Genomic DNA, 23,558 nt, shown 5'->3' with positions numbered 1-23,558 from the left:
CAAGCCATCCATATGATGTTAGACTACAAATCCCAACATCCCTGAACCTGCTACCTGGGGTTGATGGTGCCTTGCTTACCCAGCTTTAGGAAGGCAGCAAGAGCACGGTGGGGTGTGTGTGCCAAAAAAGGCATCGAAGGCCACACATTGGACACCCCTTCTCTGGAGCATCTGGTTGGCCACTGTAACAGCACCATGTTGGACTACATGGACTTTTGTCCTGATTCAGAACAGCTCTCCTTAAATGCCATCATTTCCCCCTCGTTTTCTTCAGGATTATCCCTGGGCAAACAGATCCTAAATATTCAGACAGTTGTATTTACTCTTTTAAAAAACAAGCAAACACAGTTTAAGTTGTTGGCTGAACCAGTGCTATTTTGGTCTGTTTGGGCCCAATCAAATATTTATTCTGGTTCACACCGCTGTGCCTGCAGGTCAAAGAGAAGCTTAGCTTTGTCCTAAAATTACCTCAGAAGCAGGGCTGTAGCTCCAAGGTAGCCTGCCACAGCATCAACACAGGGCATCAATTTCCACCCATGGAGTTGCCCTCATTTGATCTATGCTGCCTGCCAAAATATGTGAGCACAATCTGATCTTGTGCTTCTTCAGGGGTGTGTGTGTGCAGGACAACTTCCCAACACAGGACAACTTCCCAACACAATCGTGCATATGCGAATCCCCAAATTTCAGGTTTCCTTGACAGCACGCCATTATCTGTTATATTAATACAAACAAATTCACCACATGCCACTACTAGAACATATCCAAGGAAGCTGGATGTTGGACGATTCAGGATAGATGAAAGAAAGCATAGCTTCACACAGTGCAGATTTAAACTAGGGAACTCACTCCCACAGAAGGTGGTGATGGCCACCAACCTGGATGGTTTTAAAAGAAGATTTTGCTCGGTGGGCTGGTGGGCTGAATTTGGGCCCCAAGACTGGGGATTCCGCAACCCCGTTTAACCCTAACCCAAAGAACAAACAGCCCTTCAGCTTGGGAATCAGAAGAGAGCAGACTATTATGGGAGTCAGTGAATATGATGTACAGCAGGAATAAAAAGAGCCTTCACCAAGGTGTAAGGTATGGGAAAGGGCAGTGATGCTCTGTATAAAAATAGGAGTGTCCCAAGCAAAATGTTGGAAAGGATGAGTTATCTTTGGCTTGCATGTTTGGAGAACAAACTTCGGAAACTTCCTTGAGCTTTTCTCAGGGCCGGATTTACGTATGAGCTAAACAAGCTATAGCTTAGGGCCCCACTCTCTTGCCCCCCCCAAAAAAAAACTAAAGGAAAACAACAACTGGATGTACATTTCCAAAATATAAGATTAAAAAAAAAAAAAAACCTACATACAGCAACAGTGTTTTGTGTTGTTTAGGCTCCTATGATGTAAGTAATGGGCCCTGCCTGCTAGCCTGCTCCCTAAAATATCATTGGTTTGCTCATTTCTATATATAGGGTGCCTACATTCTGCATGAACTGGGTGCATGGCATATATTCAACACAAAAAACAGTGACAACTTGTTGTTGACAAAGGACAGCTGGACATATAAAGGGCCCCATTACCTTCAGTAGCTTAGGGCCTCATCAAACCTAAATCCGGCCCTGGCTTTGCTGAACATGCTGGTCAAAGCCCATGTGAGTCAAATTGGTGCAGTTTGAAGTTGGCTCATAAACTCCAGCTGTGCATGACTGAAGAGGCGTGCAATGCCTCAGGGGACAATCTGAGATAAAGACAATCATTTTGAGGTCCAAATGAGACACCATCTGTGCCAGGGGCAGGAAATCTCTGGCTCAGGCAGAGGCACCAGGGGCCTGATGCACAGCTTGTGCATGTAACAACATGCACATGACGTGTGTGGCACGCATTGCTGGGAGGATGCAGAGTGCAGAGCCCAGCGCAGCCCAGCATGTCTGCAATGGCCAGCGGCTCCTCTTCTGGCCACTGAAGTTGCACTGTGCTGGGCTCCATGCCCGTCTGCTTCTGTCCCCTCAACATTGTGGTGGCCCAGCCCATTCCCAATAAATATGCGGTGGGGGGGACAGCTTGGTCCCATAGAGCTAGTGCCTCTCAGGACTCTTCCAGGCCACACCCCTCTCTCCAAACCACACCTCTTATTGGTCCTGCTGTGAAGGCTTTTGCCTGGGTGGATTGTGCCCTTGAAATGTGATAATGTCAAAATGGAGTGTTTGTGTGTAGCTGGAATTGTGTTGCTGGAACTGTAGGCTACTGAGCAAAGGTAAGAGTTGCATCCATTGTATACAGCCCCTGGAAGGTTTTTCTGAAAGGAATGTTGCCCCCGGGCTGGGAAAAATCACCTTCCACTGATTCATGCACTTAAAAGTAAATAAGCAGGTGTGTGTGTGTAGGATCCCAATTGGGACCCTTGTGTGTGCTTATGTGTGTAGCAAGGATTTAACCTTTCCCCTCCCACTGTGAATCGAGTCTCTGTGATTGCCCTTTGCATTGGAAAATAAAATATTCCATTGGTGCAACCTTGCCAACTCCATGGCTAATTTTGGGTCATGTCTGGCTTAGCCCATGACAAACGGGATAGCGGGCACTTGCCCTCTGTTGTTGAAATTCCACAGAGGCTACCACCCCCACTTCCCCTTCCTCTCTTGAAGTTGCTCAGGAGAGGAAGAGGAAGCAAGCCATGCGCTTGACATATTGTAGGCTGTGGCAAATGTCAGAGCTGGATTGCACCCAGGAGATCAGCTCATCCCACCCGCTGCCATGATGCAAGGCAACGACTTTGCAAAGAGCCACTCATCCAGAAATGAAAGAGGCTTCCCCCATATCATTTCTCGATTGGCTTTGCTCTGCCCTCTCTTCTACTCCTGCTCAAAGCCTAAAATTAGTTCTGAAATTGGCGACACTCACAGTCTGGGATGGGGAAATCTGTCAATTTGCATCTCTCATTTTTCTAGTCTTCAATTTTGTTCTCCACATTTGCACATCAGTGTGTGTGTGTGTGTGTGTGTGTGTGTGTGTGTGTTAAAAAAGTCTTTTGCTGTTAATTTTAAATGTTCTTAATTGTTTTTAACTGTTTTTTAATTTCTAATATTTCTTGAAACTGCTTAGAGATCTTACAACAATCAAGTGGTAAATAAGTTTGATTCAGTAAAAATAAAATAAATTCACCTGGGTCAGAAGGGGCAGGTGCAGACTTCAGCAGTGTTTTGTAATATGGTGCGCCCTGTGCATGGCCAATATTTTGTGCCCCCAAATGGACCTTCTCAATTTGCGCCCCCTCAGCTTGGTGCCTTCTGCAGGGGGAAATGTCCACATGGCCCTAAATCCAGCACTGGAAGAAGGCAGTCATGGAAGCCAATTTATTTGAAGGCAGTTGGGGAGACTTTAAACTCGAAAGCAGGATAAAACAAGCATTTTCTGGCACAATTTATTCTGATTGTAAACATTCAGAATCTCCCAGTGCAGTTTGTAAAATCCGAGTTTCCAAAATTCATAATTTCCCAGTGCAGAATCTATCACAACCCTATTTTACTCTCCCTCCCCAAAGAGAGCAGAATAATAATAAATTATTATTATTATTTAAAAATGACTTTGAAAGAGATCTGTCTCTTGAAAAACAAAACAAAAACAGCAAACAGTGCAGCCTGATAAATCACTGCTCAGAAGTATGACTCACTTAATTTAATAAGGTTAACTCTTCGGGTTTAGGGTTGCAGCCCAAAGTCATCCCTATAGCAGGATTGGCAAGCCTCTGGCCCGCCAGACATTGCTAGACTACAACTCCCAATCATCATTGGCCATGTTTGCTGGGACTGATGGGATTTGGAGTCCAAACACATCTGGAGGGCCCCCAGGTCACCATTTTTAGGGCTGATGGTTTTTTCTAAAAATACAATTTTGGGGTTTTTATTTAAAAACCTCTACAACTTTTGAGGTGTCTTGGTTTTTACTTTTGGGAATACGGCAACCCTACCATTTTGCCAGCCCTATAGGAAACAAAGTGCAGAAACCATCTTTTTTCAGGAATTCCTACTAGCAACATACTTTTTTATATAATGCCTGTAAACAGCACTGTTAGGAGACAGCCTTGTGCATTGTTCTTTTCAAAATCTTCCCTGCAAAATCTTCCCCACCTCACCCCTCTTGTATCTATTTTAGGTGAAGAAATGCTCAATTTTTAAGGCATATTTGTATTTTAAAAAGCTTGCTCCAGGAAATTGTGTGAGATCTCCTCCATGGGCTTATAAGTCCTCAAATTGCTATTTGTCCGTGATCATCTTCCATGGTTAGCATGGGAGGAGACTCACTCAAAAAAGGAAGAAATCTTCTGATGTGTTTCCTCTTTCTCTCTTCAGTGAGTTTCAGGGACTGTTAAAAAGAAGAAGAAAAGCAAGGATGGAGAGGGCAGTTATTTTGCCAGAATATAGTTTCTATGCTTGCCTTAGCAGCATTAGGCAAAATGTCATTGTACAAAGTGTGCTCTGGGAAGTGTGAATTAGGTAGGTTTATATTAGAAGTCTAAGTGACCTGAGTCTCTCCTCATTTCTGCACCATAGTACAGAGCTTTCGAAACTGGGTCGTGACACATTAGTGTGTCGGCTGAAGTGTGTAGGTTTTTTCATGTGAACATTCCCTGCGCTCCTCCAGGGGCCGGAAAGGGGTTAGTTTAACCCCTGGTTTGCTAATAAAACTGAATTAGGTAAAGGTAAAGGGACCCTGGCCATTAGGTCTAGTCGTGGCCGACTGGGGTTGCGGCACTCATCTCGCTTTATTGGCCGAGGGAGACGGCATACAGCTTCCGGGTCATGTGGCCAGCATGACTAAACCGCTTCTGGCGAACCAGAGCAGCACACGGAAACACCGTTTACCTTCCCTCCCAAGCGGTACCTATTTATCTACTTGCACTTTGACATGCTTTCGAACTGCTAGGTTGGCAGGAGCAGGGACCGAGCAATGGGAGCTCACCCCGTTGCAGGGATTTGAACCGCCGGCCTTCTGATCGGCAAGTCCTAGGCTCTGTGGTTTAACCCACAGCACCACCCGCGTCCCAAAACTGAATTACTGTGTCACAAAATGATGCATGTCTAAAAAGTGTGTCACCAACCTGAAAAGTTTGGAAAGCCCTGCCACAGTGTCTGCTTTGTGCGATACTTACGAGTACCTCCCCATTTTCTTCACAATGAAAAGGATAATCCCTGTGGCGACTGCGATAGCAGCAATGACTCCAAAGATGATGCCAACCAGTGTAGCCGTTTCCAGGCCATCTGCAGAGAGGGGAATTCAAATGGCCAAGTTCAATATCAAATCAGCATCGACACCTTGAAAGTTACAGTCATGCCACGAACTCCAAAGAGGAAAATTGCTACATCCCTCGGGGTCAGTTCCTGGTGGATTTTGCTTGGCAACCCTGAGAGTAGTAGATGCACGTTGATCTGAGAGGAGTAGAAAGGCATAAAATGTGTTTGATCATCCTGGCAGATTTGGTGAGAGGGGTTTAATGAAGATACTGTTCAGATCTTGGTAACGGGAGCAAAACAGGAGGATATGGGTCACTAACTCGGCCTCTCCAGTGTTGCATTTTGTCAAGGATGGCAACCTATGGATTATTCTCCAGCTTGGGTTTTACTGTAAGGTTTTCTCGTCTCACACTGACCCTGGGGACAGGTCTCAGAAGCTTGTTTGTATTTGGGGAATAGCTTACATACAGCTCAACCTTGATTTCAGCCTCAGGGTGCACATTTATAGAGTCATTTCTCAGATTTTTATTTTTTTATTTTGTAGGAGAAGTGAGGGAACGATTCACAGTTACAAAAAGCAAAATGAAACTGCTAGGTTGGAAATGTCATTCTATAGGTATGTGCCAGGGATGTGATCAGTCCTTTCCTGGTTGATGCGTTGTTACCTTATCGAGGTCAGGTCATTCCTGAGGAATGTGGGAGGAATGTGGCTGGTGGAAGCATGTGCCACATGGAGAATTAAGAACATGCAGTTCTGTATCCAGCTGATAAACAAACCCAGACCTCCGAAAGAAAACGCAGGAGTCGCTCCCAATTTTGTACAAAACCCACAGGAGGACATCTCCACGCGTCATCACAGACACAGCCGTCAGCTTTTCGGGGGCTGACTTTGAAATAAAGTGTCACCGTGAGCTGCGCAGCCTTCTGAAGTCAGACCTTGTGATGGAATGTGAAACCAGGGCACAGCATCTAATTTGGAAATTTGATGCGAACATTTCACACTACATTTGTTATTAGTGCTTGCCTGTGGCAGAGGTGGGGAAGGAGAGCCTTCTGAGCTAAACTAGGCTGGTGAGATCCATGGTCAGATTGACTGATGTCTGTTTTTAGCTACCAGCGAGTGGGGGGTCTGGACCAGGGGCAGAGGGCAGTGTGAAGCTGTTTGCCCCCTACAGTATTTCCTTCTGAAATCTCTTTTCACATCTAAAGCTGGTAGGAGATGCAAAGGCACTTGGTTAGAGCCAGGTACAATATACCGTATTTTGTGCTCTATAAGACTCACTTTTTCCCTCCTAAAAAGTAAGGGGAAATGTGTGTGCATCTTATGGAGCGAATGCAGGCTGCACAACTATCCCAGAAGCCAGAACAGCAAGAGGGATTGCTGCTTTCACTACGCAGTGATTCCTCTTGCTGTTCTGGCTTCTGAGATTCAGATTTTTTTTTTCTTGTTTTTCTCCTCCAAAAACTAGGTGCGTCTTGTGGTCTGGTGCATCTTATAGAGCGAAAAATACGGTATACTGTGAGCAGCATATACAGTAAATTTGCAGCAGTGTCCGGGCAGAAATGGGTAGTGCCATTTTTGCAATTTTGCCAAAAGAACTCAACTTTGGGCAAAACTAAATGAAAGCTCAACATTTTTGGCAAAAAAGAAAAAAAGCTGTCTGGATTTTTCGCTGTTTGAAATATGGCAACTCTACTCTCCCTCTCTCATAGCACATGGAATTCGTGGACACACAGCACATGGTTCAACTATGGAATCATAAAGCTGTGGAAATGGAAGGGATTACCAAGGGTCCTCTAGTCCAGCCCCCTGCAGTAGAATTCACTTAGAATCATAGAATCGTCGGATTCCCTTTAGAAAAAAGGAACTGACATTTTTGCAGTGATGGGAAATGCATTGAAAAGTGCATGCTGGTTAGGGTGAATGCCGATTGTCATATAATCTCCCATCAAACAAATCAGAATGAATAACCAATATAATTGAACCTCTACGTAAGCTTTGTGCAAGCAGATTGGCAAATCTTTATGCTCATGTTTTAATGTCCTCGAGGCTTCCTTCCAGTGCTGCAGTCCACAGTGCACAAGGGATTGAGGTGTCACAGTGGTGCTAAGTAGCTAGCAATGATTTCTCTGGAATAATCAGAATCTGGCTGCCTTCCAGTGAACATGAAAAGGGTTTCTACTTCATCAGGAAAGAGGGCCTGTTGCCGGATTCATTTCATGAGAGGGCTGAGGCTCATTAGCATGCCTGTAGGTTCAAAGACGGATTAAGGTAATTTAAGAAAGGAACCTAATCACTCAGTGCTGTTCTTTGGATTAAGTTTGGCTTCAGTCGTCTGCCTGGACTGGAACCAGGCATGGGCCAAGGAGATGACAGTACACTTTTGGACCAGATAGCTAATTTGGGATGCTACCCAATACATCGTTATGTAACTATTAATTCACCTTTGGCTTGAAACCGAAATCTCAGCCTGTGGAGCACTCTTCCAATGGCTGGCTAGACTAACCAGCTTGTTTCGTGGAAACTGGCAGGGATGTATTTATTTTTTAAAAATTATTTTAAACCGCTTTGTAATTTGTTAAAAAAGAAGAAGCCAAAATTATCGTGTCTGTATAGAGAATAGGGAGTCCTGGCCATCGCACCCACATACGACAACTCCCAACATTCCTGTCTCTTCGCCATGCTGCAGGGCACGCTCCGCCAATGTGCATGGGGAGGGAACCCCCATGCAAACTGGGTGTCACCCGCAGAACCTCTGTCTCTATGATGCATTGCAGGGCTAGATGAACCCTTTGGGCCATTCCAACTGTACAATTCTATGATTTTGGTGCTGATTTTTGCTGCCTATGGATGGTATGTTTTGCTAGAACAAGCAACGCCCTTTCATTAAGACCTATTACATTGAGAAGAAAAATACACTCAAGTGTTTAATGTATCTGGGAGCGGAAAACTATGTGGGTTGTGAGTACAGTATAGCTTCTCTGTAGTGAGTATAGTGACATATTTCACTGCAGCGAGTATCAGGAAAACCTTTCCTGTTCACTTTTGTTGTAACCAGTAATGGTTGATGGCTCTAAGGATCCAGTTTGCATTTGATAGCCTTGCCTGTCTTCCATCTAGCCAAATAAAAAACTATTCTGCAACATGTTTTCCTTGCGTTTTGCTGGTATTGAATAGCTATTGCTGTAGCACACTGTTCTTTTTCTGATCTTACGTTATGCTTTATTGCTTTTAAAATTTGCAAGCAGCATGTGTCTTATTAATTGAATAAAAAATAAGAATCATAATCTTTCACATATATGTGTGTGTGTGAAAGAGGTGGACATTTTTAAATTTTTCAGACTTCCCCCAGTACTTTGTTTACATGGAAAAAAATCCATTTCCTAAGTGCATTAGCAAACAAGTTAACAAAAAGAGAGGACTAGATACCATTTGCAAATGCAATCTTAGGCAGGCTTGAGAGTTTCAAAGTTTTTGGTTTTGTTTATTAAGCACTAAATTTAGGTAGCTCTCCAGGGCATTACAAAATCTTCCACTGCAAATGACCCTAAGTTGCATAGGAAACATTTTAGAAACATGCACACCACATACCATCAGATTCTGGTAAGCTTGGGTCAGTTGAGTTTTCAGCATCATCACTGGTTGAGAGGGGACTGTCTGTAGTCACCACATCATCCAAGGAAGAGCTTTCTGTTGTCACCGGGAACTATGTTTGTTAGTTTTAGGGATATATGTGTTTTAAAGAGAGGAAAACAAAGGCAAGCATAATTCATTTCTATGTCTCTCTTCTTGAAACATGCATAATGCTGATCCACCTTGATACAGCTCTGCTACAAATGCCAGTATTTATTTGTTTATTTTGAAACAGTAACAAAATAATCCTATGGAAGTCTTTGCAGAAGGAAGTTCTGCTGATTTCAATGGGACTTGCTTCCAGGTATGCATGTGTAGGATTACAGCCTAAGAGAGAATAGGACATTGAGAGCCAGCATGGAGTAATGGTTAGGGTGTTGGACTAGGACCTGGGAGAGCAGAGTTCGAATTCCCACTCAGCCATGAAGCTTACTAGGTGATCTTGGGCCACTCACTATTTCTTAGCCTAGCCTACCACACAGGGTTGTTGTGAGGATAAAATGAGGGGAGGAAGAACCATGTGCATCACCTTGAAATCCTTGGAAAATCAAAGCAGTATATAAATGTAATATATAAATAAAGCAAGCTGGGACCAGGGAAAATGAAGCTTAGTAGCCGACTGGGTTGTGAAGAGGAAGCCCTAAACTGACCTGGATCCTGCAGGCATCATATGAAACCCTTCTTCGTGTGCCTCCTCCGCGAGAGGTCCAGAGGGTGGCAACACAAGGAAGGGCCTTTTCGGCGGTGGCTCCCTATTTGTGGAATGCGCTCCCCAGGGAGGCTTGCCTGGCACCTTCATAACATATCTTTGGGCACCAGGTGAACACACTCCTCTTTTGCCAAGCCTTTGGCTAATTAAACAACCTATGGCTTTTTAAACTGTGTATGTTGGTGAGGGGTATTACTTTTGTTTGCTACCTTGTTGTGTACAGTGGTACCTCGGGTTACAGATGCTTCAGGTTACAGACTCCTCTAACCCAGAAATAGTACCTCAGGTTAAGAACTCATTAAACTTTTGGTGCTGTCAGCCTCCTCTGGAGAAAAGATGTGGGAGCCAGCTGCATAACACCTGCCCCTCCTCTCCAAACTGTACAGTGGTACTTCGGGTTACATACGCTTCAGGTTACAGACTCCGTTAACCCAGAAATAGTACCTCGGGTTAAGAAGTTTGCTTCAGGATGAGAACAGAAATCGCGCGGCGGCAGCCGGAGGCCCCATTAGCTAAAGTGGCACCTCAGGTTAAGAACAGTTTCAGGAATGGTCCTCTAGAACGAATTAAGTACTTAACCCGAGGTACCACTGTATTTTTGTGTTTTTATATTCTAAATTGCCCCGTGATCCTCAGATGAAGAGCAGTCTAGAAATTTAATTAATAACAATAACAGTAATGTGAGAGGAATGACAGTTGGTTTAATAGAATAAACCATAGAGCTGGAAGGGACCCTGAGGGTCATCTAGTCCAGCCCCCTGCAAAGCAGGAATATGCAGCTGTCCCTTATGGGGATAAAACCTGCAACTGTGGTGTTATCAGCACCACCATTCCAACCAGCTGAGGCACGTTGGTGAGCAGAGTCCTTGAGAAGGCACAGCTCCTAGTGCAATCATATTTTAGTGTCCCATATTTTAGTGCATTTTGTATGTACTTTGCTGCTGTTTTACCTTCTAAGTAAGCAAATGGCCAAAATGTGTGGCACACTGGATGGGGCTCTCACCTTTGCACAGTCAGTTACATTCTGGCAATTGCAAAAGCCAGAGATTTCTGCATACTCACACTTGGTCCTTCATCCAGCAGGCAAATGGGTGGCATTATCACAATTCAAAAGGATACATTTCAGACAGGCTAAAGCACTCAAGCAGGGTGTGGGAAGAAGGTATGGCCTGGGGAATAATTAAGGCCCATTCAACCCCCATCCCTGAAGTCCGCACCCACCATCCCCAGCAAAAAAAATCCTTAGCCAAACCCAACTTTGTCTGATGAAGTGGGCTCTAACATAAAGTTGTTAGAATCATAGAATTGTAGAGTTGGAAGGGACCTAATGGGGCAATTTGTCCAACCCCACTGTAATGCAGGAATCACAGGTAGAGAATCCATGAGAAATGGCCATCCAACCTCTGCTTAAAAGCCTCCAATGAAGGAGAGTCCAGCATCTTCCAAGGGATCCATTCCACTGTTGAACATCTCTTGCCACCAGAAAGTTCTTCCTGATGTTTAGGTGGAGTCTCTCTTCACTTGAAACTGTTGGTTCAGCTCTTACCCTCCGGAGCAGCAGCAGAAAATGAGCTTGCTCCATCTTCCACGTGACAGCCCTTCAGATATTTGAAGATGCATGTCGCCTCTCAGTCTTCTATTCTTCAAGCTAAATGCACCCATCAACCTCAACCATTCCTCATAAGGCTTGGTTCCCAGACCCTTGGTCACCTTGGTTTCCCACCTCTGCACACGTTTCAGCTTGTCAATATGAGGCCACTGGACTCCTCACTGAAATGAACCTAGATACTTTTTGGTCTGGTCTTCATGGTCTGCCATAATAAATGAAGGCCTTTAGAGCTGGGTGGACAGCCTGATATCATCATAATAAATATATTTTGGGGGGGTTATTCATTTGTTTTTGTTTTATTACGTATTTTGTGTTCTCATTTCGTATTTTTATGTTGTGAACTGTTCTGTGATCTTTGCATGAAGGGCAGTATGCAATTTTCATTCATTCATACATACATACATACATACATACAATAACCTTCAGGAATAAAACAGACTTATCCCCGTATAAATGATACTCACCGTTGGAAATTCAGAAACGTCACTGTCTCTGCTGTCAGTAGTTGGTGCTTCATCTTCCAGTGAAACTGTACTTGCTAAATGAAACAGATGAGAAGCGGCTGAGATTTGAGATTACTGGCTACATATTGCCACTGAGCTACTATCAAGATTCTGTTGGCCAACTTAGTTGGGTTGTATCCAACCGGGAGTTGACCCAGTGAAATTCAAGGACCTAAATTACAAACAGAGCAAAATGAACAAACCTTCTGAGAAGACAAGAGGATTGCCTTCTCCACTCCAACTCATTGTGGTCCACCATGCATACCCCAGGAACATAGGGTCCACATGTAATAAATTAGTGAGGTTTTGTCAACCCATTAAAAAACAAGGTTTAACTTGGGCAGATTTGCTGTTTAATATTAAAACCATCCTCTTAAGTCGTTTCTTCCCTTTAAATAATGCAATGCAATGGGCTGTTGGGATGTGCTTGCTCTGTCGTAAATGGTGAGCGATGAACGGTTGGGTTTCCTGGCTTAAAGAGTGTACAATGCAGCACTATTCATGCATCACTCATCACCCTGTGCATCCCATCAGGACAGGAAAGGTGTGCAATGGGACACTTCTGTCTGTTAACCTTTGGTTTTCAAAAATACAAGAGAAAAGCCGAGGAGGAAATGATGCTAAGCTCCTATTATATGTCAACAGATAACTGGCTGCAAATAGAATTCCCAGACTATTAGAAGTTCTCCCACTTAAAAGAGGGTGCGATGAGAGAGGAGAGTCATACCTCAGATTTAAGGCCCATGTGGTGTGGAGCTAGGCGTGTAAGTATGCATTGCACTCATCACAGAGCTGCAGTCAAAAATAGCACTCTTCTAAGAACGTAGGAAGAGCCCTGATGGATGAGGTCAATGACTCATCTGGTCCAGCATCCTGTTCTCAGTGGCCAACCAGATGCCTGATGGGAAGTCTCCAAGCAGGACCTGAGTGCAACTGCACCCTCCCCAGTTGTGGTACCCCGTGACCCATCTAAGTTCAAAGGGGCCTGTTATCTGCACCAATCAACTGATCGGTATTCGTGTGAAGCCCCTTTCATTGTCCACTTGCAACGGTGGTTTGGACTCAAATGGAACCTACAAAGAGCCCTCATAAAAAGTCGTCCGTCCACATTTTAAGTGTGAATTTCTCCTAACACATACAGGTTCTTCACACCATTTTGCCTGATAATATTATTGCAAGCGATTCTCCTTGCTATAATCCATTTACTTATACCACTTTCGCAAAGACTTGCATTTTTTGCACATTGTAATATATGCATATTTAGCACCAGTGAATGCATTCTTTTTGTGTGTTACTTGGCTGGAGAACAGCATTGTGAAATTTAGAGAAGTGCAAATTCTGCAGGATTTGATTCACACGTGGTTTTGGAAAGTGAGAGTTAACCTCATTCTTCTTTAAGCACAAAATGAATTGACCTTTTGGGCACCTGCTAAGGATCTTCCTTTTGCAACAAGCCTTTTGATGCTGTTGTTTTTATCGCAATCTTTTCCTGTATTGAACTTGAAATGGTTACCGTCTATATATTTCACATTTTTTCTTGTTTCACTTGTTACATGGCTTTGGGACAGTTCATGGGAAGTGATTCATAAACGGACCTTTTGTATTTGAATATATGAGCTATAGGAACATTGGGCTCTGTCATATACTGAGTCAGACCATTGGCCCATCTACCTCAATATTGCCTACACACTGCCATCATCCCTCTTATATCATCTGGGTTATGACACTGCCCTTGAATCCCTGAGGCAAAGGCTTTGGGACATCTCACATAGCGACCTGCGATCCCAATCTTATGTAATTTGTAACCCTGTCACAGCTGGAATCCAATACGGGTACGACTTTCAGATATCTACATACCGTAGGAATTTATCTGTACCTACCTATCGGTGTTTATTTACCAAAGCCAGACTAAATGTATTTCCCTTGGAAGTTCTAAATGGCAGACTGAGAGGCATCCCCTATCAGAATAGGCTTTGTTTATGTTATCAGGACGTTGATTACATGAAGCATAGCCTACTGCATTGTGGGCAATACGAGCAAGCAAGGGATCAACAGATCAAACCCTTACTGGCAAATTTGCCGGGAAAATCTGAAGCCTCCCATATTAAATATCTTTTGAAAGACAGGTCAAATGATGTTACACTGGCCATGGCAAAGTTTCTTTCGGAGGTTATAAGAAACAAAGATCATTATGCCCTAGATAGAACAAAATGACTGCCTTGGTTTCTTCCATCTGTCTGTCTGGTCGTTTTAACTGTATCTAGTTTTGAAATTGTTTTGTGGGTCTTTGGACTGCAATATAGTTTTGAATATTGCCTACAATGACTGGCAACAGCTCTCCAGAGTTCTGGATAAGGGACATTCCTAGGCCTACATAGTGGTGCCGAGGACTGAACCTGAGACCTTCTACATGCAAAGCAGAGGCTCTACCACTGAGCTGCCACCCTTACCCACATATTTTGTTGTTGTTTAGTCGTTTAGTCGTGTCCGACTCTTCGTGACCCCATGGACCAGAGCACGCCAGGCACTCCTCTCTTCCACTGCCTTTCGCAGTTTGGTCAAACTCATGCTGGTAGCTTCGAGAACACTATCCAACCATCTCGTCCTCTGTCGTCCCCTTCTCCTTGTGCCCTCCATCTTTCCCAACATCAGGGTCTTTTCCAGGGAGTCTTCTCTTCGCATGAGGTGGCCAAAGTACTGGAGCCTCAGCTTCAGGATCTGTCCTTCCAGTGAGCACTCATGGCTGATTTCCTTCAGAATGGAGAGGTTTGATCTTCTTGCAGTCCATGGGACTTTCAAGAGTCTCCTCCAGCACCATAATTCAAAAGCATCAATTCTTCGGCAATCAGCCTTCTTTATGGTCCAGCTCTCACTTCCTCCCCACATATTTAAATACCTGTTTAAACAAGCATCTAAATGCGCTTTTGAATATGCACTTAAATATTAAAAATACAAATTTCTAAGTGTGTTTTTAAAAATCAAAATATAAGTGCCAAAGCTCAGTGGTTAGAGCATTTGCCTTGCATGCAGAAAGGCTCAGGTTCAATCCCTGACATCTCCAGGTACGGGGGAAAGACTCTCTTTCTGCAACTCTGGAGAACCACTGCCAGTCAGTGCAGACAGTACTGAGCTAGATGGAACAACGATCTGACTTAGTATAAGACAGTTTCCTACACACTATGCAAAATACACAATTTTAAACACATTTTGCTCTCTTTTTGAGCAGAGAAATGGGCTGGAACATGTGGGAAGCACTCAACCACCAGCTAACTAGCTGCCAATCTGTGCGTGTTTACTCAAAAGTAAACCCTAACGGGACTTGGCAAATACTAGTGCCTTTGTTCCAACCTGGACATTACTTGGGGAGCTATCAGTCTGCTCATTTCAGGGCAGAATGCAATCAAATTCCACCAGCGTCCCTAGCACAAAAATATAAATTAAGATCCAGACTGCTTGCATCTTTTATACTGGGCTTTTCTTTGCAGTAAAGCAAAAGCACACTAACATGTGTTTCTACATCCAAAGATCCAAAGGGCTTTTAAGAGGTTTGAATATTATGTTCTCTCTCTCTCTCTTAAATCCATTAAAAAAAGTTTTTTTGGCAAAAGTTTTAAGGAAGGAGAAAAAACATCTAATGATGTACAGTCCAGCTTCTCCCTGCAGTGGTACTTCAACATCAAATATTTAATAAAAGTCTTGCCTTGAGCATTGAGCATCAAATATTTAAAGGCGGGGGGGGAAATCCACTCACTGAACAGGAAATCTAGATACTGAAGCAGGGAAATGCATTAAAAACTCTTGTCTCCGTGGCCAACAGCTTTTATTGCTGGTTCCTTGTTTTCTGATGAGAGGATGTGGGAACATAGAAACCTAGAAAGTTGCTACCTGCCAGATCAGACCGTTGGTCTACCTAGCCCAGTATTTTCGGTGTGGAATTATCAATGGCCTTTGAAGGTGTCAGGCAGGGGACATTCCTTTTTTAATAATTTTTTAAAATTAGTCTTACATATAATCACATTACGTAACATCTTCTTACTTAACCTTTTTGGCTCAACTGAGCCTAACGACTTCCATCCCTTCTGCCTAATGGTTTACAAACTTAGGTTTTGCTTCTTTAAATTTCACTTCTTTTCCTATTTTTATTATGTCATTACCTAAAAAGTTCCATTACCCAACTGAATAGGTAGCAATTTCATCTTACAAATCTTCAGCTAACCCTGCTAGTGATGTTAGTTGCTTACAGCTGTCTTTCAAATACAGTGGTACCTCGGGTTAAGTACTTAATTTGTTCCGGAGGTCTGTTCTTAACCTGAAACTGTTCTTAACCTGAAGTACCACTTTAGCTAATGGGGCCTCCTGCTGCTGCCGTGCCGCCAGAGAACAATTTCTGTTTTCATCCTGAAGCAAAGTTCTTAACCTGAAGCACTATTTCTGGATTAGTGGAGTCTGTAACTTGAAGCGTATGTAACCTGAAGCGTATGTAACCTGAGGTACCACTGTATAGTATAAATTTATTCCAGTCTTTTTGGAATGCTTGGTCTCGCTGGTTCTGGATTCTTCTAATCAGTTTTGCCAGTTCTGCAAAGACCATCAGTTTCATCTACCACTGTTCTTTTGTTAGTATTTCATGTTGTTTTCATTTTGGGGCTAGCAAAATTCTTGCCTCAGTTGTTGCGTAGAAGAACATTTTTTTTATTATCTTGTCTTGGTATCTCTTTACCCACTATACCCAATAAGAAAGCTTCTGGTTTTTTAACAAAAGTGTTTTAAACATTTTCTTTAACTCATTATATATCATTTCCCAGAAAGCTTTTAACTCTTTGCATGTCCACCGCATATGGTAAAAAGTACCCGCTTTTTCCTTACATTTCCAACATTCATTTTTTGTTCTATACATTTTAGCCAATTTCACTGGTGTTGAATAGCATCTATACATAATTTTCATTACGTTTTCTTTAAGCGAACTGCAAGCAGTGAAATTAATAGCTTCATAACCTCTCCCATTCATCTAACTGTATATTATAGCCAATATCTTTAGCCCAATGTATCATTACCGATTTTAAGGCAGGGGACATTCCTAGCCCTAGCTAGAGATGTCAGGGATTGATGATTTCTTCACGCAGCACATAATTAAACCATAGAACTTCTCTCCTACAGGAGGCAGTGATGGCTGCCAACTTGGATGGCTTTAAAAGATTACATAATGCCCCACGGAGGACCTTAAGGTCCATAAATAGCAACACCCTAGAGGTCCCGGGCCCTAAGGAAGTCAGATTAGCCTCAGCCAGAGCCAGGGCCTTTTCAACACTGACCTGGCCTGGTGGAACGCTCTGTCTCATGAGACCAGGGCCCTGCAGGATCTGATTTCTTTCCTCAGGGCCTGTAAGACAGAGTTGTTCCACCTGGCCTTTGGCTTGGAATCAACTTGATCCCCTCCCCTTCATTCCTTTTTCCTTTCTCCTTCTGTGATGGAACTCCTATTTGGGGACTTCCCTGGCTTCTTTCTGGCCCACCTAGGACCAGTCTGGATAGTTGGCCTTGGTGAAGATTTGACGTTTTCATCCCCAAAAAGTTTTTGATTTGAGTTTCTACTGAAATGAGGCTGCATTTTAATGTTGTACTTTAATCTTGTTTTTATGTTGTATTTTAATCAATTGTTTTTATACTTGGTGTTAGCCGCCCTGAGCCCAGTCTTGGCTGGAGAGGGCAGGGTATAAATAAAATAAAAGATGCAGGAGGGAACGATTAACAATAGGACCCACAAAGGGAAGGAGGGAAGTTTTGGAATCTTGCTTTTATGTTGTATGTTGGATATGTGATTGTAATCTGAAAAACCAAATAATTTATTTTTTTAAAAAAGATTCTGCCCCTTTTTAATTTATAGAGGCTGGTACTTCTATACTGTCCAGATAGACTTGAGGTAACATTGGGTTACATCCTGTTAAATCCTAGTCAGAGCAGAACCACTGAAATGAATGGGCCTAATCAGTCGTATCCATTGATTTAAATGGGTCAACTCTGAGTAGGATTAGCAGCGGATACAGACATCTCACTGTCAGTGTTCTTCTCTTGAGGGCTTTGTGATGAGCTCACTTCCCAAATTTCTCTTGTTTTTCCAGATGCAGGCTTGTGCAGATGTGAATTACTCAATGCACTTCGCTGTGCCAAAAATCTGATATAGCACATTCCAGTTCTGCGTCTCTGATGTTTCTGACGTCTCATAGAGGAAGGGATCATTCTATTTCTGTTATGTGTCAGACCCCCCACTTGCTCAATCATAGATCCATTCCTCCACCACCTTTTTCTTTGAGTTTGAATTTTCTTTGAATTTGAAGATTAAGAAACACATTCCCCTCCCAAAAGCATGTAAATGACATTTTCTGCACTCTGTTCACTTCCTAAAATACATATTGCTTTTCAGTGTCTTTTCTTGTAGAATAGTACCTCTGGTGTGGGACATGTCATGCTCCTTCTGGGGCATTTTGTCCACCTTTGGTCCCCACCCTGCACTCAGCTCTCACCTGTGGCTCTTAGAAGCTGTCACCATGCGACAGCAGGCACAATCCTGGGAATGGCTTAGATTGGCCGGCTAAGCCAGGTGAGGGTAGCTGATGGGTCTCAAACCCTCAGTGAGTTAGGGACTTCCCCTGCATGCAAAGACAGACTCCAGACTATTAGTGAGTCCAACGGTCAAAAAATCTATTTCTGCACGTGCTGTAGAGGGAAGTTAGGGGACGATGGGGCTCATCAACCTGGGAAGGTAGCCCATCTAGGAGAAGGAAAACTCTGGTCCTAAATCTCTGCTGCCTTGTGGGAACTCTTTGGGAGAAGAAAAAGCTAAGGAGTAAACTCTACACAAATCTGCAGTGGAGTCCCTAAGGCAGTTGGATGGTGCCTTGTACGCCTCCTAGCAATTCCTGCAGCCAAGCTGATGCCAAACGTATTGCTCTGTTTTCCTTTGGACCACATCAGTGAAACCGAGAGGGGGGTCTTGTCATCTGGGCAGCCCAGGGCCTCCATACTTGCCCAGGCTTGCCCAGGTCATTTCAGTGCTGCTGTTTAACTTCACCCACAGAGGTGTACTCCACTGTCTCTCAAAAAAGGCGAATGCCAACAACAACCCCACAAAATGTTCACAACCCCACAAAATGTTCACTTCTATACACTTTAAAACAACAACAACAACAACAACAACAACTGGAACTACATCACAATATTTGGAGACGAGCAATCTGACTGATTGTGGGACGCGGGTGGCACTGTGGGTTAAACCACAAAGCCTAGGACTTGCCGATCAGAATGTCGGTGGTTCCAATCCCCGCGATGGGGTGAGCTCCTGTTGCTCGGTCCCTGCTCCTGCCAACCTAGACAGGTTGACAAAGGCTGCGCTAGAGACAATGTCTTACTAGGGATATGACCAGAAAATGGGAGCTACGATCAGTAATTAGGGGCAGTTGGAGTGCATGTTGCCTCACTTTTAAGCAAATGTTTCTGCATCTTGGCTCCCTTCTGATATTTTGGTTCACATCTCTCATCAGCCCCAGTCAGCATGGCCAGCGGTAAAGAATGATGGTCCTAAATAGTTGGAGAGCACCGGGTTGCGGGAGGCTGCCTCAGACCCAAGTATGTGAGATTGTTCCGGGAAGATGAAATTGCAAGCTCCAAGAATGCACCAAGGAATTCCAGTCTCTCTGGAATGCAACTCTGAATTTTGATCTTGGATGTTTTCTTTCAGGTGGGTTGTAGGTTACACCCACAAATACCTCTGAAGAGAAGAATTCATCCATAGCAAGATACATTCCTTTTGATACAGTGTGCGGGAAAGAAAACCTAGGAAGTGGATTTATACAAAGTCATAGACCTCAGCATTGCCTACACGGAATGGCAGCCAGTTTCCAGGCAGTCATCTTTACAAGCCCAACCTGGGAGTGCCAGGGATTGAACCTGGTACCTTCTGCATTCAAAACAGATGCTCTGCCACTGAACTACAGTCAATTCTGACTGTGGGCGCATCTGGTTGGTCACTGTGAGAACAGGATGCTGGACTAGATGGGCCATTGGCCTGGTTTAACAGGCTTTCCTTACATTCTTAGAGCCACAAAGTATTCCTGCAGGTCCATCATGAGACGGACATCTTTGGCTAGACATGCCAGGACTCATCCTGGAAATAAACAACAATCCTCAGTATTGATCTGCATCCTTCCATGTTGGCTTCCTTGTCTCTGCCTCCTCCTCCTTTCCCTTTGCCAAGAAATGGAAACAGGAGGAATTTGTGAGGCAGCCAGCTGAGAACGCCTTGATTCTGGGCAACACTGATTCAGCCTGCCGATGGAGGCAGCCCAGCTCAACGCCAACAGACCCAGCAATATGTTGCCTATCCTCTCTGTGGGTGTTGGGCCTCTTCACATCTGGGCCTGGCACCCTCTGGGGCCTGTGCTATGCCAACATGCAGCTGGCACGAAGCCTACAGGATGACAAGTGAAAAACAACCACCAGTCTATGGCTTGCTTTTGCAACCCCCCCCCCCCAATTACTTTACGTTTGCAAGAATGAGTTTAGTCCACCAACCATTTGAAATGAATAATATGCTTTCCTGTTATGGGTTTCTCATTTGCCTCCTCTGCTGTCTTTACATTGCCTGTGCGCTATGGCCAATGTGCTTTCTCATTCCAAGAGTCACTGGGTTGCATCCAACTAAGGCCTCCACAGAGTAGACCAATTGAAATAATGGATCTCTCCCCTTGTGATTTCCAGCATCTGGTATTCAAAAGCCTACTGCCTCCAACAGTAGAGGAAAGAACACAGCCATCAGCATGAGTAGCCACCAATAGCTTGATCCTCCATGAATGGACATGTCCATTTATTTCAATGGGTCTGCTCTTGGGTACAGCCTACTGTCCAGAGCAGGGGTGGCCTAACATGTGGACCTCGGGGTGTTGCTGGACTCCAGTGCCTATTGGGATGGTGGCCATTGAAGTCTACCAACAATTGGGGTGTCGCAGGTTCCCCACTCTTGGCTTAGAGACCCTGCAAAGAGAGTTGATCCCTGAACATCAGAATATAAAATGAGTTTTGCTAGACTTGTTATATAACCCGGTTTTGGAAAGACTTGCAAGGGACATCCTGATTGAATTGGCTTAACAGAGTTTGGCCATTGGCCCAAATTGACTAAAAGTATATATATGACTAGCTAAAGGACAGAGACACAAAGACTCATTTACAACTGACCGGTACTGAATTATTCTTTTAATGAAGAAGAAGAACCCTGAATTTTTGCAGACATCCAGACTTTTTTGATTACTCTGATTTAAATAATATTCTATGCTTTAGATTGCAGTGTGTTCCAACACTGACTTTCACTGTATGCTTTGGGGTTTTTGTTGTTGTTAAGGGTTTGTGTGTGTTTGTTTTAAAAAGAATAAATTAAGAGGAGGAGGAGGAAGTATCAGCATGGCTTCTTTACCAGGTAGACCAATACTATCTGCTCTGGCTGAAGAAATCTCTCCTGGCTCTTGAGGGGTCTTTCCTATGCTTGATATCTGACATCCTTTGGCAAGAGACGGGACCTTTGGCATCCAAGCATGTTGTCAACAACTGAGCTATGGGTGGTGGTGTTCCTCATATACGTGAAATCTGTCTTCTACTGAGTCCAACTCCACTGCCAACTGCTCTTCTGGATCTCTGCTGCTTCTGATACCTGAAATCACTTGAACTAGCTATTCTGGGAATTGAGTCTGCAACCTAGGAAAACCAGGGGCCAATAACTGCCCCCCCCCCCCATCATTTGCAGTCTGACTGGAAAGTTTCCCATATGAAATATTGCCCAATAGTAAAATGTTATTACTAAATAGAGGAGATTTTGGCTGCAGTCCTATGCTACCTTACCTTGGGGGAGATACATTCCCAATGAAATTGTGAGGTTTACTTTGGAGTAGGCATGTATTATCTTTATTTATGATCTGCACTTTAATAAAACATCAAGGAGGCTTACAACATAAAATACAACAAAATCAATCAGTATCTAATAATAATAATAATAATAATAATAATAATAATAATAATAAATTTATTTGTATCCCGCTCTCCCCGGCCGAAACCGGGCTCAGGGCAGCTAACATCAAATATATAACATTGGTATAAAATCAAACAATAATTAAATTACTTCCTAAAAAAAGTATAATCCAAAGCATCAACAAAACATAAATAGATACCGGTTGGTTAAAAAATAAAATTCATATGGTATAAAAAGCATAGTTTTTTTAAAGAAATGCCTGAAAAAAGGCAGGGATGGTTGCACTGCTGTATTTTTGTTTCCTGAAAGAATCCACGGTCCATAATGTATATATTTACTAATTCATTATTTTTCTTTTGCTCTCTGCTACACTGTACAGTGGTACCTCAGGTTACATACGCTTCAGGTTACATACGCTTCAGGTTACAGACTCCGCTAACCCAGAAATAGTACCTCGCGTTAAGAACTTTGCTTCAGGATGAGAACAGAAATCGTGCAGCAGCAGCGCAGCGGCAGCGGGAGGCCCCGCCAAAAACTTTTAATTTACCAGCCTCGGTCATACTGAATTCTGCAGCAATAGAATCTCAAGATAGGATGGGAACTAAGTGCAATCCTAAAAATGGTTACGAAGAAGTAAAACCTATGGACTTTAATGAGGCTTACTCCCAGAGAAGTGGGGTTAAGATCGCAGCCTAAGCAAAACTTTGCACTGATAACACACAACACAGCCAGCCACCAAAAAGAGAAAAAGGAAAGTATGAATATATCCCTTTCTGGACATCTGCATATCTAAGAAAACTTTCCTTACCTTCCTCAGCAAGAACATGGAATGATAAGCTCCCTATCAGGAAAAGAAGGAGCTGCATCTTGATAAACATCTTTGATAAACTCTTTAAAACAAAAGTCTGGTCTTGAGCAATCCAGTTATATCAAGCGCCTTCTTGTTTTGCAAAAAAAGTTTGCTTGGGTTTTCAAGTTCTCCTCCGCCTGCCAAAGAAGTTGAAAGTTTTGCTTTCTCTGAAGCATTGACAAGAGTGACGGGAAAGTAACTGAGAAAAGAATCGGTGTTTTTTACTTTAACGGAAGGCTGAGCAGGCATTCAAAGTGGTCCTGAAAGGAAGGCCCTCCCTCTGCAATCTGTTTGGTCACTCATAAAAAAAAAAAAAGATCTCAGGTTTAAAGTTACAGAGACAGTTATATATAGTGATGTGCACAAGAAAGATTAAAGAGAGAGAGGTGAAGACAGAACACCCTCCTTTACGTTCGAGGAGCATAGAAGGGCATGCTGTATTTTCCATTATTGCTAACCCATTTTTTAAAAAGAATTATTTTGCTGTTGTTTAATTGGACAGGAGGGTAGAGGGGTGGAGTGGCGAGAGTGATGATGACAGGAGAATATTGGTTATATGTAAAAAAACCAAAAACCCGATTTTTTGTCTTGGTAATGCATTGGCCTTGTACAAAACTACTGTACAGTTCTCTAGGGTTAATGGGTTGGTTGGGAATTGAAAAATCAAAAAGCGGGTGGGAGAATTCCCAAAGCATGATTTGCACCAGAGAGTTTGGGAAACTGAAATCATCAGAGAGAAAGTGGATGAGGAGAATCTTGGAAGAATCTTAGCTGCACTAAAAGTAACAACTGGTCTAACATAATCCTTTCTACACACTGGGATGGGGGTGGAGACAACCTGTCTCTAAGCACACGTCCATATAGATACCAAATCCCAACTAATGTGCTGATGGATGAAGCTGCCTGTTTCAGATATTTCATCTCCCCCCACCCCAATCTTCCATTCAGTTCACACTATTTATCCACATCAGATGGAGATTGGGTGTGCAAATTTGTGTGTATCTCCATGTACCCTGCTCCCAAGGT

The 23,558-nt window shown here is 43.4% G+C and overlaps 1 protein-coding gene across 1 annotated transcript; it reads right to left on the bottom strand.

Moving 5' to 3' along the window:
• Positions 1–3,391: 3,391 nt before the first annotated feature.
• PDPN (podoplanin) lies at positions 3,392–22,831 on the bottom strand. The gene is made up of 5 exons (XM_081871449.1): positions 22,491–22,831; positions 11,632–11,705; positions 8,808–8,922; positions 5,134–5,242; positions 3,392–4,346 (listed from the first exon to the last, which is right to left on the bottom strand). Exons 1-5 carry the CDS (start codon positions 22,558–22,560, stop codon positions 4,340–4,342), a joined length of 375 nt encoding a protein of 124 aa, XP_081727575.1. The 5' UTR covers positions 22,561–22,831; the 3' UTR covers positions 3,392–4,339.
• Positions 22,832–23,558: the final 727 nt, after the last annotated feature.

This window comes from Podarcis erhardii, assembly GCF_964252035.2.
Source record: "Podarcis erhardii genome assembly, chromosome: 7".
NCBI lineage: Eukaryota > Metazoa > Chordata > Lepidosauria > Squamata > Lacertidae > Podarcis > Podarcis erhardii.
This window is presented reverse-complemented; position numbering and strand designations above follow the sequence as displayed.

Excerpts from the sequence above, each read along its gene's own strand:
- PDPN (XM_081871449.1), bottom strand. The coding sequence starts at position 22,560 with ATGTTTATCAAGATGCAGCTCCTTCTTTTCCTGATAGGGAGCTTATCA. Across the intron at positions 11,706-22,490 it reads CCATGTTCTTGCTGAGGAAG|CAAGTACAGTTTCACTGGAA; the intron begins GTAAGGAAAGTT and ends TGTTTCATTTAG. Across the intron at positions 5,243-8,807 it reads AAGCTTACCAGAATCTGATG|ATGGCCTGGAAACGGCTACA; the intron begins GTATGTGGTGTG and ends CCCTCTCTGCAG.